Below are 15600 nucleotides of genomic sequence, written 5' to 3' on the forward strand. Positions count from 1 at the left end.
GCGGAGGCTCTGAGACGGTGTTTATTGGCTCCTTAGAAATCAGAGTCAGTAACAACTGTACAGAGGCCCCCATCTTCAGTGCGCCCACCCTTCCCCACTCCCGCCCGGTGGCCCCGGAAAAAGCAGCTTCATGTGGGCACAGGGAGAGACTCCTCTGGGATTCACAGTAACCAGAAACAAAAACGGAAATAAATTAAGTGATATGGGGAAGGGGAGTAAAAGGGAGTCATGTTCCCCAAATCAGTGCATGAAGAGGGGTACCAGGGCGTGGAGCTGGGCTCCCACGGCTCCTCCCATCAGACGGAGTGCTGGGCCTCCAGACATGGAGCTGTGCCACTTGCCACCTACATCTGAGAGCCTGCCTACATGCTCCTGCGCGGCTGCCAAGCTCCAGCACCTGCGCATGCCACGAGTCACGGGAATGAGGTGGAGGCAGTCGCCAGAGTCCATGGGCCCGAGGCCCGACTGTGCTTGTAGTATTTGTGTCTCACCCCTCATTCCACCCGTACCAGCAGGGCATAGAGGAGTGTGGCCCCCTTCTCCTTAGTGACCCACTCAAGTTCGGCTGGACTGAAGTGAGGGTCAGGAGGTTCTCCAAGGGCAGCGGAAGGGGGTCCCGGGGTGTAGGAGCCAGGGCGCACACACACCTGGAACGCCACCTGAGCCTGGTGCGTCCGCTGGGATTTGGGGTCCCGGAATCTGTCAAACAGGAAAAAATAAGGGAGTGAAGCCTCTCTCCCCATCACCTCCCCCTTGCAAAGTCTGTTCCAACCACACAAGCCTTGCTGTGCCTAGGAAATACTCCCACCTTAGAGGAACTTCACTCTAGCTGCTCTTTCCACCTGAAACGCTCTTCCTCCCAAAGCCTGCTCAGCTACACCCTTCACTTCCTTCTTCAAGCCTTTGCTCGAATCTCTCCCACCTTCTTACGATGCCCACACCAACCACATTGCTGTGTCCTTCGCCCCACTCTTTGTTTCCACAGTCCTTACTACCTTTAAAAATACTAAATACTGGCCAGGCGCAGTGGCTCATGCCTGTAATCCCAGCACTTTGGGAGGCCAAGGCAGGTGGCTCACGAGGTCAGGAGATCGAGACCATCCTGGCCAACGTGGCAAAACCCCATCTCTACTAAAAATAGAAAAATTAGCCGGGCTTGGTGGCACACGCCTGTAGTCCCAGCTACTCAGGAGGCTGAGGCAGGAGAATCGCTTGAACCCGGGAGGTGGACGTTGCAGTGAGCTGAGATCATGCCACTGCACTCCAGCCTGGATGACAGAGCAGGACTCCGTCTCAAAAATAAATAAATACATAATAACTAATAAATACTTATTATGTATGAACATTATACAGAGAAAAGGCAGAGGTTCCGCAAGAGCAAGTTTCCTTTTTTTGCCCACTAGAAGAGTATGTAAGTGGTATTTGTTCAATGAATGAAAAAAGGGCTGAGTTGGAGACTGGCAGCTAGCAAGAGGAGGTGCGAAAAGGGGAGGGCAAATCATGAAGACCCCGGTGGCTGCACTCGGGCCCTCTCCATCTGAGCTCCTGGAGATCTCTCCCCACCCCTCCCAGTACTCACTGCACTTTGGAGGCCAGGGTCTCGGCCCCAGCATATTGAAGGGAGGGGGAAAGCAGCACAGGAGGGGGCTGCTCCTCCCGAGGAGGTGCACAGTTCTCGCCAGGCTCCTCGAACCCTACCCCAGGCTCTCCCTTCAAAGGACGGCAGCTCAGGATGGAAGCAGTACCTGGGAGAAGAACTGGGTCAAGACAGCCCTTTTTATTCCTCCACAGCCCCCCAGGCTCAGCCCACCTAGCATGGGCCTGCTCCCCAGTACCTGCTCCCAGCTCCCCTCGGTCCAGCACTCTCCGTACAGCTGCAACATTGCTCCCATGATAGGCCATGTGCCACTTCTTGGTTAGTGTCCCAGCCTCCAGGCGGGGATTCACTCTAGGAGGTGGACAAGCGGGGCAGATAGAACGAAGGACACTGGCTCCCCAGTGGAGGAGCTTCACGAGGCTCTTCCTTAGGCAGGAAGTTCCTGGCACTTCCTGGCTTTTCCTTAGACAGGAAGTTCTATCACTTCTTCCATGCACCTTCTTGGGATCTCCATTTCTCCAGGGGGAAAACAGTAGGGGAAAGGCATGACCCTGCCTGTATGTACCTGAGGTTGAACCTGCACCAGCCAAAGGGCAGTGCGTATTCCCGGGGAGGCTCCCCTCTGCGCCTGTGGGCCTCGTCTCCTCGCAGCTTCCGGCAAGACTCACAGTAGCACAGGCTTCGCTTTGGCGGAGGCATGAAATAATCTTCTGCGGGACAGTAAGTAGCAGGCTTGGTGCTGTGGCTCCCACCCTTGATCTCAGCCACACTGGCACCCTTCAGCTGCTCTCCACGGCTCTGGGCCTGGCCCTGGGGATGAAGTCAGTTCTGGGGACTGGGACTCACCAGGAAGCAGCAGGAGTTCTCGGAAGCGAGAGCAAAGGGCATGGTACTCGCAGCTCTTTAGAGGACTAGCGGCCGGTGGTGGGCCCCAGCACACACTCTCTTTGATACCTGAGGGAGCAGAGGGGCACAGGTCACAGGAGTTAGGCTAGAAGGGTAGGGGCAGGAGAGTAGGGGCAGGAGCTGGGTCCCTTTGGGCTGGCACACCGTCCACCATGTCTGCTTTCTCCATGTCCCCTTGGGTTCCAGCACTTTTCCCACTGGCAGCCCCTGGCTCAGGGTTCACGATTGTCACCTGCAGGGGAGAGGGTAGTCAGACAGAGCTTGGTAAGACCCCAGGGCCTGCTGATTCTGGAACAGAAACTTCCCCGTCCTAGACGCCCAGACTCTTAGGCACCCCTCCTCCCTGCCCCCACTGCCACTAACCTGCTCACACTGCCCATAGAGGTCCACAAGCGCGTGGCAGGGCTGGGGCACATCTGGCACAGCTACCCCCTGGTCCACCCCATTAACATGGAGATGCAGCCCCCCAGAGCTGTCCAGCCGCAGTCCCACGATGGTGCCTTCAGGGCACGTGTCCAGATTCGGCCCAAACTTCTCACAGATCTGGAAGGAGAGACCGGCTGTCTTCCAGAGGTCACACTCCACCACAGCAGCCGTCCTGCCCTTTGCTCTGCTTCCTGCTGCCAGTGCCTTGGCTTTGCCTCCACGCTTGCCTGCTGCCGAGACTCTCCTCCCACTGCAGTTACCTAGAGCCCCTCCTCTTCCCCAAAACTGGCACATTCTCAATGGCAGGGACACCGCAGGAAGCAGCAGGCCTAAAACTAACCAGGCAATGCCACTCATCCTTGCCTGCCCATTACCGTCCCCCTTTTACACCTGTGGTCCTACCTCCAAGGCTAGGGGCCCACTTCTCCCTTCTGGCCAGCCCTTCCCTACACACAAGACTGGTCCCACCCCTTCTCTGTGGCTCCTACTCACCTTGAGACCGTTGTGGAAGACCCCACGGCCCCGCAGCAGCCAGGCTGCCCGTTTGAGGGCACAGGCAGAAGCTGGGAAGTTGAGCCTCTCAGGCGCGCAGGTGATGACTCCCAGAACAAGGGAAGATGTCCACTGTCGGTTTAGGAAATCTATCCGCACCTGGGGAAGAAGAAACTACTCCATAATCACAGCCTCCTGGGAAGAACCAGGCTCCCTACCCCAGCCAGGGAGGGAATACTGCATCTCCCAGAATGTGGCCTGGAATGCTGCCTTTTCTTATGCATGGAAGGACCAGAAAATGCAAATTCAGTTGTTTCTTTCCCTTTTTTTTTTCTAATAATAATTAAAAAGAAGAACCATCAGCCAGCACGGTGGCCCACACCTGTAATCCCAGCACTTTGGGAGGCTGAGGCGGGTGGATCACCTGAGGTCAGGAGTTTGAGACCAGCCTGACCACCATGGCAAAACCCCGTCTCTACTAAAAATACAAAATTAGCCAGGCATCGTGGCACATGCCTGTAATCCCAGCTACTCGGGAGGCTGAGGCAGGAGAATCGCTTGAACCCGGAAGGTGGAGGTTGCAGTGAGACGAGGTCGTGCCACTGCACTCTAGCCTGGGCAACAAGAGCAAAACTCCATCTCAAAAAAAAAAAACCAAAAAAAACCCTGTTTGAGCCGTGACCTTGCTGTTGCCTCTGTAACGATCGGTCAGGATTCTTATTCGTAGGACTTCCTTCATCTAGCTAGCTTTTTTTTTCTTTTCTTTTTTTTTTTTTTTTGAGACGGAGTCTCGCTCTGTCGCCCAGGCTGGAGTGCAGTGGCCGGATCTCAGCTCACTGCAAGCTCTGCCTCCTGGGTTTATGCCATTCTCCTGCCTCAGCCTCCCGAGTAGCTGGGACTACAGGCACCCGCCACCACGCCCGGCTAGTTTTTTGTATTTTTTTAGTAGAGACGGGGTTTCACTGTGTTAGCCAGGATGGTCTCGATCTCCTGACCTCGTGATCCGCCCGTCTCGGCCTCCCAAAGTGCTGGGATAACAGGCTTGAGCCACTGCGCCCGGCCTTTTTTCTTTTTTTTTGGAGACAAGATCTTGCTCTGTCTCCCAGGCTAGAGTGCGGTGGCGCGATCTTGGCTCACTGTATCCTCTGCCTCCCAGGTTCAAGTGATCTTCCCACCTCAGCCTCCTGAGTAGCTGGGATTACAGGCTCGTGCCACCATGTCTGGCGAATTTTTGTATTTTTTTGCAGAGACAGAGTTTCGCTATATTGCCCAGGCTGGTCGCAAACTCGTGAACTCAAGCGATCCACCTGCTTTGGCCTCCAAAAGTTCTGGGATTACAGGTGTGAGCCACCGTACCTGGGCTCATCTGGCTAACTTTGATATATCTTTCCGTTTGTAGCAAAAAGGCACCTTCTTCTGGAAAGCCCTCTCTGCTCCCACATATAGGATCAGGCATTTCCCTTGGACTCCTCCAGCCTGTCCCTATTGCTTCCCTCACTAATCGCCAGGTAGGGACTTCGTGGTAACTGACTGACAAACCCCATTACAGGCTATGAATAAAAGCCCAGAAAGCTCATCCAAGTGGCTTGCTTTCTTTTTCTCCACCCATAAAGGCCTTTCTTCAGGAGGGTTGGTCATGGGTCACTGTGGAGCGAGAGGAGCTGGGGACAGGGAGGGAGAGCCCACCTGGACCAGCAGCTGGGGCACCAGAGGCTGGTTGATGACAACGATGCCCTGATTGTAGCTGGCCACCCGTGTGGCTGTACGGTTCCCATTAGACAAGAGGATATTCTTCCCATGGTTCTCCAGGAACTCGAGGGTGGTGGGTATAATACCCACTTCATTCTGGCCCTGGTGTGGAGGAAGAGACTAAGCTGCATGGGTTGCCAATGCCAGGACCGACCCACCCCACTGGAGTTTGCACAGACCCTGAGTGTGAGCCTCCACCCAACGACCAGAGAACCCAAAAAAGGCCTGGCATCCAATGGCCCAGCAACTGCCCATCCATGTGCACAGCAGGCCATGCTGCAGCCTTACTCCCAGGCCATGCTCCTCGCCCTCGTCATCCTCCTCGCCCTCACTGCCGGTGTCTGAACTGGGGGAAGGAGGCTGGGTGCCTTCTGACTCCTCCAGCCTTGTGGAACTGACAATCGACACACTGCGGACTGGCCCGTAGAGATCCAACACAGCCCACACGTTCTGGGAGGCACACAAGACCCAGAAACATCAGAGATCAGCGGAAGACCTCAACAATCCTCCCAGAATCCAAGGAAGCATTCAGGTCTACCTTGGCAATGCCAGTGGCTGCAGGCCCCATATCCTCTCCATCCACCAGGATGTGCATCGTGTCATCTGCCCCCCGACGAACACCCACACGGCTCCCCACCTAGGACCAAGGTAGGACAAGGACAGATGATGCTCAGCCCACCCCTCCCTGCCAGCGCCACTCCCAACCCCTCCCCTGTCCCTGGAGCCAGCCACTTCACCCCCAGCCTCTCTAGGTTCCGGCCATAGTTCATCCTCTGGAGCTGCCCATCACGCCTCACTTCACAGCTGGATACCATCCAAGTGGTCTTCGTCCGGAGCTCTGGCAGGGAAGGAGGCAGCCCTGGGCCACTGCCACCTGCTCCGGGTCCCATCTCCCCCGGGGCTAGTGTGGTCAGTCCCAGCCGCAGGGAACCTGCCCACTTCTCATCTAGCTCTTCCACTTTCACCTATGAGACAGAGAAAAGATGAGCTGGCCTTGTCGTGACGGGCCTGGCAGCCAGCCCCTCTGTCACATCGCCTACCTCAAAGACTTCCTCAGCCCTCAGCTCCTTGGTACTGAAGACAAGGCCATGAGCATAGCCAGCGGCACGCACTGCCCTCGTGCCATCCTCCTCTAGAGTGACATTCTTGCCGCAAGTACTGTGGAATCGGTGAGCCACGCCAGCCACTGTGAAAAGATGGCACCAGAGGAAGGGGTAGGATTGGGGCAGCAAGCTTCAGATGGAACAGAGCAAAGCTTTCAGATGAAACGAGATGGGGACACCAACGCCACATCTGCCATCTGCCATTACTCCTCAGGGCCTCCTGACACCTCTTTATTGTATTTTTTTTTTTTTTTTTTTTTGAGGCACGGTCTCGCTCTGTCACTCAGGCTGGAGTGCAGTGGCACAATCATGGCTCACTGCAGCCTCGACTTCCTGGGATCCAGCGATCCTCCCACCTCAGCCTCCCAAGTAGCTGGGACCACAGATGCACGCCACCACAACTGCCTAAATTTTGTATTTTTGGTACAGACGGGGTTTCGCCATGTTTCCCAGGCTGGTCTCAAACTCTTGTGCTCGAGCGATTCACCCGCCTTGACCTCCCAAAGTGCTGGGATTACAGGCATGAGCTACTGCGCCCAGCCCTGATACCTCTTTTCACCACAGCAAGACTCATTTCCAAACCTGGCATGCTCAGTTTATGGTGTCCTGGCCCCTTGGTGGCAGGGAAGTGTCCAGGCTCTAAGTACCAAGTGTAACCTCCCCCTTACTGGCTGCTTGCCACCGTGTGCTGTCCCTTCCCTTGAGCCAGCAGCTACCCCAGCCAACTGTCTTTGCACAGCTGCTCTAACCTGGAAGCCCTACTCCTCAGGTGCACAGCAGGCAAGCCCAGCCCATCCAGCCCCAGCCCTGCTGCCGCACCTGGGGAGTGCAGTGGGAAGGACTTCTCGGTGGCAGTGTTGCTGGTCGCCAGGCTGTTGTCCATGGGGCCGGTGGCATTGGTGATGGACACTTGGACACACTGGCCATAGAGATCGACTACTGCATACACCTCTGGGGAGGAGAGGGAAGGTCAGAAGCCTGACAACCAGGTGGTCTGGGCTGAGGGTGGCAGGCTGAAAGCCACATAGTCACCTTTACCCGGAGGCAGGCCCGAGCAGGCAGCGCCTTGGTCCTGGCCATTGATGAAATAGTGCAGGTCGCCCTTGGCAGTTCGCATCATGCCAATGCGTGCACCTGTGCCCAGCGCATCCAGGTCACACCCGTAATTGTTGCGCATCGTGTTACCGTCTTGCATGATGGCTGTACCACTGGGGGGATGGCAGAAGGGGTGAGTCAGCCTGCCAGCTTCAAATTCACACTGGCCCCCGCCCACTCCCTGCCTGTCAGAACCTTCCAATGCCTTGGGCTGGGGTCTTGATCTGAGTGTAAGGCCCAGTCCTATCTCCTTTGTCCCTGGGATCCTCTCAGGGAAAAGCAAGAACTGCCTAAGATGGAGGACTGAGCCCCTGTGGGCCTGAGCAGGCCTTCCCAGAATCCCAGAGAGGGGACAGGCAGATCCCCTAGGTCTGTCACTGCCCACAGCCACCACAGGCCAAAACCTGGCTTCCCTGATCCCAGCCAGCTCCACCCAGCCCTAAGCTGGCCCCCAAAGCAGGAAGCCCAACCTCAGCATCCATGTGTCATAGTCAATGTCTGTCATGGTGTTGGGGAATTCCAGGTCTTCAGGCCGAATAGCAGTCACTCCTGGGAGGAGGCAGAGGTAAGTCAAGGCCGATCCCCCAAGGCACAGACATCCAACGGCCCCCAACACACACAGACGCCCCTCACCAGCCTCAATGGAGCCTGACCAGCGGTCCACCATCTTCTGAATGACAATTTCAAACAGCTCTCCATCCCGCAGGGCCCTGCCAGGGAGTTTGGTGATCAGAGAGGCTCTACTTGGGTGGCTGAGGCTGGGCAGGAGGAAGGTGGGGACATGAAAGTTGAGAGACTGACCGGTTGGAGATGACGATGGCATCATTAAACTCGCTGCGACAGTTGTGGCGGAGGGCAGTGCGGCCCCCATTGGTGATGACTGCGTTACTGCCGTGCAGCTGGTGGAAGCGCAGGTCAGAGCCCCCCGCCCCTGAGGATGGAGAGCTTGGAGACACCTGGTTATTCCCCTCAGGAAGTGGTTCAGGAACTGGAGACACCTCTGTAAAAGTGGACATCATCACCCATTAGATCTCTAAGTGTCTCTCAGACCTCCCAAGGCCACCCTAACCCCTGGCCCCAGCCTAGCCCGGCCCTCACCCACGTCGTCCACAATGGTGGCCTGGGCCGCCTGGCCATAGAGATCGACGACAGCATAGACACCCGGGGGCACGTTCCAGGCAGCAGGGCCCTGAGTCATCCCATTGACAAAGAAGTGGAGAGTCCCGTCCTCCCGCCGTACCACGCCCACCGTGTCCCCTGCCTTGGAAGAAGGGGGTGCTGGAGTGAGGAGTCAGGCAGAGTTCCTGCCGGGGCTGGTCCTACATCAGCCCTGTGGTGTTTGTGATGCCCGCTGCGGCCGCCAGGCGGCGCACCCACTTTCCCACCTTGAGGCGGTCCAGGTTGTGCCCGTATTCATCCAGGATGGTCGTCCCATTGTGCATCACCCCATTCCCAGTCATCATCCAGGTCCCTGGGAGGACAAGGAGCAGTAGAGGACATGAAGGGAAATGAAGGGCTCCTCTCCTTTCCATAGCAGCCCCCACAGAACTCCTGAGCCCACAGCCCATCTTGCCTTTTCTTTGACGACTAGCTTTCTTCCCTGAGCAGGACAAGAAAACTCTGCAGCTTCCAAGACAGCCACAGCCCTGCCCACGGGGCACTCTCTAGCCACTGAATGAGTGGTCACAAGAGTGACAAGTGAAAAAGAAGCTGGAGAACAACTGCCAGGGCTTTGGGGACAGCTTCCCCCCAAAACCCTGTCCTGGCCCTGTCCTTCCTGGGAGCTCACCAGAGCGCAAGTTGGTCATGGTGGAGGGCAACTGGAGGTAGGCAGGGTTGTGGGTGGTGACACCAATTTCAATGGAGCCAGCCCATTTGTCCACCATCTTGTCGATGCGCACCTGGAACACCTCTCCATCCCGCAGGGCTCTGCTGCTCAGCACCACGCCATGATTGAAGTCATCGGTGGCACTGAGGGGACAGCAAGTGGACAGTCAGATCCCCAACACAGGCTCTCAATGTGCCAAGGCTTAGCCCAGCAATGCCTGCCAACATTCACAGCCCCAAGCCAAAGAACTAAACCTCAACCTCCAGGAAGCTGCCCCCGCCAGGCTCCCTCTGCCTTCTACTTCTGTGCCCTGCCCCACTCCCATTAGAACTCCTTCTTCAGGCTTCTCCCCACCCCATGGGCCATACTGGGGCCTCAAGGCAGTGCGTCCCTCGTGGGTGATGGCTGCCTTCTGCCCACAGTTGGGGTGGAAGAGCAGGCGCTCAGGTTCTGCCTGAGCGGCAGGGGCAGCACGGCGGAGAGCGCCCTCGGGGGACAGCGCCCGCAGGATGGCGTTGTTGCGGCGGAGACGGTCACTGTGGTTGTTATTGTGGACGATGGTCACCTTCACGGCCATCCCGTACAAGTCCACCACGCCATACACCACTGGGGGCGTCAAGGGGGTTGCCACTCCTGTTGCAGGAAGGTACAGGGGTGTGGGAGTGGGCAGGGAGAATGAGGGGAGAAGTCAAACACGGAGACCAAGCACCAAAGAGAAGCAGGAGGATGAAGTACAGCCCCCAGTCCCAGCCCCACCGACAGCCCCAGCCCAGAGGCCCTCTCTGAGCGACCCTTACCCTGATCGATACCATTAATGAAGAAGTGCAGGGCAGAGTTGGACTTCCTTGTGAGGCCAATGTGGTCACCCTCCTACTCAAAGAAGAAAAATAGTTCAGAGGAGTCCCGAGGCCTGCCCAGCACCCCACTCCACATAGGAACAACTCCAGAAGGTATTCGCCAGAGTCTCAGACCATCCTGGAGGACAGGTCCTGGGTCCTTGTTTTCCAGACATGACAATTTCTACATTTCCTCAATGCTCCCCGTGAGTTAGGCACTGAGTTAAACCACCTCACAGACATCAGCTTCTACAAGTCTCAGCCTATGGAATAAGTACTACTTGTAGGCTCATTTTAGAGATCGCAGGGGCTGGGGGAGCAATGAAAGAGGAGAAGCTTCTTGCCTCGGTTCGCCACTACAAATGGGAAAACAGTAAGAGGAATTCAACCATCTAACTCCAAAATCTGAGTGCTGTTGGCCGGGCGCGGTGGCTCAAGCCTGTAATCCCAGCACTTTGGGAGGCCGAGACGGGCGGATCACGAGGTCAGGAGATCGAGACCATCCTGGCTAACATGGTGAAACCCCGTCTCTATTAAAAATACAAAACAACTAGCCGGGCGAGGTGGCGGGCGCCTGTAGTCCCAGCTACTCGGGAGGCTGAGGCAGGAGAATGGCGTAAACCCGGGAGGCGGAGCTTGCAGTGAGCTGAGATCCAGCCACTGCACTCTAGCCCGGGCAACAGAGCAAGACTCCGTCTCAAAAAAAAAAAAAAAAAAAAAAAAAAAAAAAAAAAAATCTGAGTGCTGAACTCTTGGGCAACTCTGCCTTCTCGGAAGGAACCTTGAGGTAGAAGATACAGGGACTGGCTCTAGGTCACACAGGAGACCCTGCTTGGTGCCCTGGCAGGGTCATAGAGTACCTGTGGCTCTGCTGGAAAGTGGCCCAAGGATCTGTGCGCCAGCCTCACCTGCAGCTCATCCAGACTGAATTCGCAGTACTCCCGGCGGGTGCCCTTGCCATTGGTCAGGATCCCACAGCCGCTCATCATGATGGTGCCTGGGTGATGGTGGACACTCGGATTCAAGTACGGAGCTTCCTTCCCCTCAGCAATACCAGGCCCGCACCCCTGCCCCTGCCCCTGCCCAGGGCTGGTACCTGACTGGAGGTTGGTCATGGTGGCTGGGTACTCCAAACTGTTGGGGTTGTGGGTGGTGACCCCAATCTCAATGGAGCCTGACCACTTATCAACAAGCTTATCGATACGGATCTGGTATTGAGGAACAGAAGGGAGAAGCAGGGAATGTAAATGCAGAAAGAGACCTTCAGCCCTTGGTTCTTCCCCAGGGCCCACCCTCCTAGCACCAATGATCGAGCCCTATCTTTAGCTCCCAGGGGTAAGGCGCCAACCAGACCACAGGACTTTGCACACCTCAAACATCTCATTGTCCCGAAGTGGGCGGTTGGTCATGACAACCCCATTGTTGAATTCGTCCAGGGGCCGCCGGCGTTCAGCCGTCTTATTATTGTTGCTGAGTTTGATGAGGGTTCCGCACTTTTCATGAAAGAGCAGAGCGTCGTTGGAAGTGAGGATGGGCGAGGTGGCAGCACCGCTAGACCCCAGGCCTTCCCCTGCTGGCGGGGAGCTCAGGTTCACATTCAGAAGCCCTCCATTGTAGGCAGACAGGATGGTGTTGCTCACCACCTCAGACAGCTCCATGCTGGCAAAGTCTACAGCAGCAGGATGGAAGAAGGAATGGGAAGTTGGGATGAGGCTCTATACCCCCAGACCAGGTGCCTCTCTCCCTGTCCCTTCTCCTGAGGGCCCTCCCTTGTCCACCTCACTTCCCACTCCCCTTCCCAGGGCCTCCCCAAAGCCCTCACCATTATGCGACTCAAGGCTGTTAGGAAACGTCTCCGGCCGGGCCTGCGCTGGGGACACCATGAAGGCTGGGGACCAGGTGGGATGGGAGGGAATAAGGGTTCAGTCCCTGCTTCAGGGCTCATAGCCAGGAGACCCCCCCCCCCATCCTCTAGCTCCTGCTTTCCCATTCAACAGACTTGGGGATCAGGGTGGCCCTGCCCACACCCAGTCTGTCTTGTCACTGTATTTCCCCCATTCTGTCCCCACCCCACCACCACTAGCCGTGTTCTCACCTTCATCAGCAGAGGTACCCTGTTCAGCCAAGGCAGAGTCTTCAGTGGAGGCCAAGGGCTCAAGGGGAGGTGTGGGGATGGGAGTAGGGGGGCTGAAACCTGGCTCAGGGGGTAGCACGGTGATCTGAGTGCACTTGCCATAAAGGTCCACAACGGCCCAGACACGAGGGGGCAGGCCTGTGGCGGCCACACCACAATCCCGCCCATTCACCCAGAGCCGAAGCTCCCCAGCAACTGTGCGCTCCACACCCACGCGGTCCCCTTCGCCAAGCTGGTCCAGGTCCTGACCATACTCCTCCAACACAGAGCGTCCATCTCTCAGCACAGAGCAGCCCGACACTACCCACGAGCCCCCCTTCAGCCCCGTGGCACTGCTTGGAAAGTCCAGCACACTGGGGTCCAACGCTGTCACCCCAATCTCAATGGAGCCACTCCAGGAGTTGACCTGGGATAGGGGTATTGGACAGAGACTTAGAATGGGCCACCCTCCATTCCACAGGCCACCATATCTTCCCACCTCTCAGACAGCTAGCTGGCTTTCTGTCTCTTGGAACACTAATCCAGAGATGCAGACTAGTGATTTTCTGGACTCTGTCTCGGTAATTATTTGGGCTTTCCTTTAGCAACTCTGCTCTCTACTCAGTGTTTACTATACCACTCCTTTCCAAGCCAAGCATGAATTCCTTGGTTCCAGTCTCCTGCCTCCTCTAACTTCCCTAGCCTCTATGGCTCTCCAACCATCCAAATTCACCTACTTCCTATACCCACACCTCTTGCTCTTGTGTATCATTCATTCCCTTCCCCTGGCCTAATTCTCTCCAAGGATCAGGCTCTACCCAGATTTAACCTCCTCCCAAGTTCTTTTTCTGTAAGCCTGACCTCTTCACTGAATCACACACACCTCCCTCATCCTGGATTATTTCTCCTCACCTATCTTTCTGGCACAGCCTGTAAGTGTGTCCTTCAGTGTTTTTTTTTTTTTTTTTAGACAGTCTCACTCACTCTGTTGCCCAGGGTGGAGTGCAATGGCATGATCTCGGCTCACTGCAACCTCTGCCTCTCAGGTTCAAGCCATTCTCCTGCCTTGGCCTCCAGAGTGGCTGGGATTACAGGTGCGCACCACCATGCCTGGCTAATTTTTAGTAAAGACGGGATTTCACCACGTTCGCCAGGCTGGTCTCGAACCCCTGACTCCAGTGATCCGCCCGCCTTGGACTCCCAAAGAGCTGGGATTAGGGTTGTTCGTTCCTTGGTATCTTTCTTCACTTGTCATCACATCTCTGACATCTCTCCATCCTCCATGCTCAAGAAATTGTACCAGGAGGTCTGTTCCCCGCCATTTTAGTGGGTTGGCCCTCGTGTCCCTTCCCTGGTTGTGGATCTTGAGAACACTCAAGCTCTTATTGTCTTCTTCAAACTGAATGTTTCTGCTTCATGCTGTCTTCCTGTCCGCCTCCCGGTGCTCTATGGTCTTTCTGTTCCCTCTCGGTGCCCAGCGATGTGGGCTACCCTGGCTGTCCTACCCCGTCTCCCTCTAGTCCCCTCCCACCACCCTCCACATCTCGGTTCCGCGGTACCAGCGCTGCACCTTGCGGTCGATGCGGACGGTGAAGACGCGTCCATCGCGCAAGGGTTCTCGGCTCAACACCAGCCCGTGGTTAAACTCCTGGCCCGGCTGCTGCCGCCGCGCTGTACGCCCACAGGCCGACAGGCTCACCAAGCGCCCAGTGCGCGGGTGCAGCTCCCCGCCGCTGCCCAGACCCCCGTTGGACCCCGGTCCTGAGCCGCTCCCGCTGGGTCCCCCACCCCCGCCCGGCCCCGGTCCGGGGCCTCCCCCAGAGCCCCCACTCCCACCCGACCCCGCCGCCATCTCCGCTGACACCGGGACAGCGCGACAGCCGCGCTTGGCGGCACCGCGGCAACCGCGGCGGGCAGACACTGAGGGATACGACCAGGGACTGAGGCCAGGTATGCTTTACGGCACTGCCGGGCAACGAAGCAGCCCGTGCTAGGAGCTGGGGACGACCACGGTGAGAACAGAAGGACGACGGGGTCGGGAGCCTCGCTTTACGGCATAGCGAGGTGATGGACTGGCTCCGAGGGGGACGAAGACTTGGGTAGGGAGCGTTTGCGACAGTGGGAGGAAGACACGCCCACCTCAGGCATCTTTACGACGGTGGGGTACTGGAGTCCAAACACTTCTGCTTTGCGACAGCGGCACCGACCACCCTGCCCTCGCTAGGGGGAGGTGGCACCTTGAAGCACTCATTTTACGGCACGAGGGGGGAATTGTCTCCCCTCGGGATGCACGCTCCAAAGCAGCGTGAGCCGAGTCTGCAGGACCTAGAGAAGCGGTAGTGAAAGTCTAAGTGAAAGTCTGCCCGCCACCCCACTGAGACCGAAGTGTCTTGTGACAGCGCCGCAATCCTTCCACTTTGCCTCACACCTCTCCTGATTGGCTGAGCGAGCCGACTGGCGGTGATGGGGGAAGCTCGTAGATGATTAAGTCAAGCCCAGCCTTAACTCCAACTCAACCAAACTATTCCATGTTAAGGCCACAAAGAGTCTAGAGAAGCCCCGACAGGCAGTTTCAAGCGACAGCGCTGACGACCCCAAAAGATCTCCCCTAGAGCTATTCACAAGCCCCCAGCCCACCTCCCCGACGCTCACGCTCAGGCTGGAGGACCGTGACGTCACAATCGAGGCTTCTTGCCCCCTGGCCTGGTCCCCTGACTGGGATTGGCTGGTTTGGATGAGGGTGGTGATGGAGAAGGGCGGGAACAAATTGCCCAGACAAACAAAGAAAGTCTTTGGGTGGGACACAAAAGAAAGGGGCAAGCGGAGGGACCCCCAGCCAGTGTCTCCATATAGCCTTGATTCCGCCCGCCGCAGCTGGGGAGCAGGGGAGAGGTGGACCCGGGACTGAGGCCGAGCATCCCCCGCCGGCAGCGGTGGGGGCGGGGCCAGGGGCGGGGCTACGTGGAGCCGGGAGGTGGGGCAGGATCGCTGAGAGCGGCCCCCAGATGTGGCTATGGCGAAACTGGAGTGCCTAGGGGCGGCTGGCGGCCTTAACCGGGATTTCCCCTGGAGGGGCAGCCAGAGGAGTTCCCGCAGCGGTCAGAGGAGCCGAGGCAGGCGCTGGGCAGCCCTCCGGAGTAGTCTTGTTTCACGGTTCTGGGCCCCGCGTGCACTCCGGGGTCTCCGTATCTCGCGGTACTGGTTCAAGCTGGCCCTTCGGGGGGATAGTGGTACTTGGTTCCAGGCCCAGTCAGCACCTAGGGGAGGTTGCGAGCCACAGCCTTGGGTCTGCCACAAACCCTGGTGAATTCAACATCCCCGAGCCTCGAACCAGTGTATCTTGGGCTTCCAGCCCCGGGCCTGGGGGGCCTATAGGGCGAGAGGTAAACAGCCGCGAGTGCAGTCCACACTCTGGATCAACTTGCTTGAACCCCCAAAACTCCCAACAGGACCGG

General features: G+C 57.3%; 1 protein-coding gene across 3 annotated transcripts; it reads right to left on the reverse strand.

Moving 5' to 3' along the window:
- Nucleotides 1–3: 3 nt before the first annotated feature.
- On the reverse strand, nt 4–14014 carry NEURL4 (neuralized E3 ubiquitin protein ligase 4). 3 transcript variants are annotated; one of them, XM_010377318.2, is made up of 29 exons: nt 13716–14014; nt 12128–12572; nt 11855–11920; nt 11403–11701; nt 11129–11240; nt 10941–11029; nt 9994–10066; nt 9565–9829; nt 9158–9339; nt 8754–8839; nt 8467–8629; nt 8170–8368; nt 8002–8078; nt 7839–7917; nt 7306–7481; nt 7093–7224; nt 6211–6356; nt 5908–6135; nt 5709–5807; nt 5459–5620; nt 5108–5272; nt 3422–3580; nt 2867–3046; nt 2648–2735; nt 2444–2551; nt 2163–2307; nt 1836–1948; nt 1580–1745; nt 4–699 (listed from the first exon to the last, which is right to left on the reverse strand). In XM_010377318.2, the coding sequence occupies exons 1-29, from the start codon at nt 13995–13997 to the stop codon at nt 495–497; spliced, it is 4689 nt and encodes a 1562-aa protein (XP_010375620.1). In that variant the 5' UTR covers nt 13998–14014; the 3' UTR covers nt 4–494. The 3 variants fall into 3 exon arrangements, with proteins under 3 accessions (XP_010375620.1, XP_030778625.1, XP_010375621.1); XM_030922765.1 differs by lacking the exon at nt 13716–14014 and adding an exon at nt 13130–13181; XM_010377319.2 differs by having other exon boundaries at nt 12–699; nt 7312–7481.
- Between the last annotated feature and the right edge of the window lie 1586 nt (nt 14015–15600).

This window comes from Rhinopithecus roxellana, chromosome 19 (assembly GCF_007565055.1).
Source record: "Rhinopithecus roxellana isolate Shanxi Qingling chromosome 19, ASM756505v1, whole genome shotgun sequence".
NCBI classification, from domain to species: Eukaryota; Metazoa; Chordata; class Mammalia; order Primates; family Cercopithecidae; genus Rhinopithecus; species Rhinopithecus roxellana.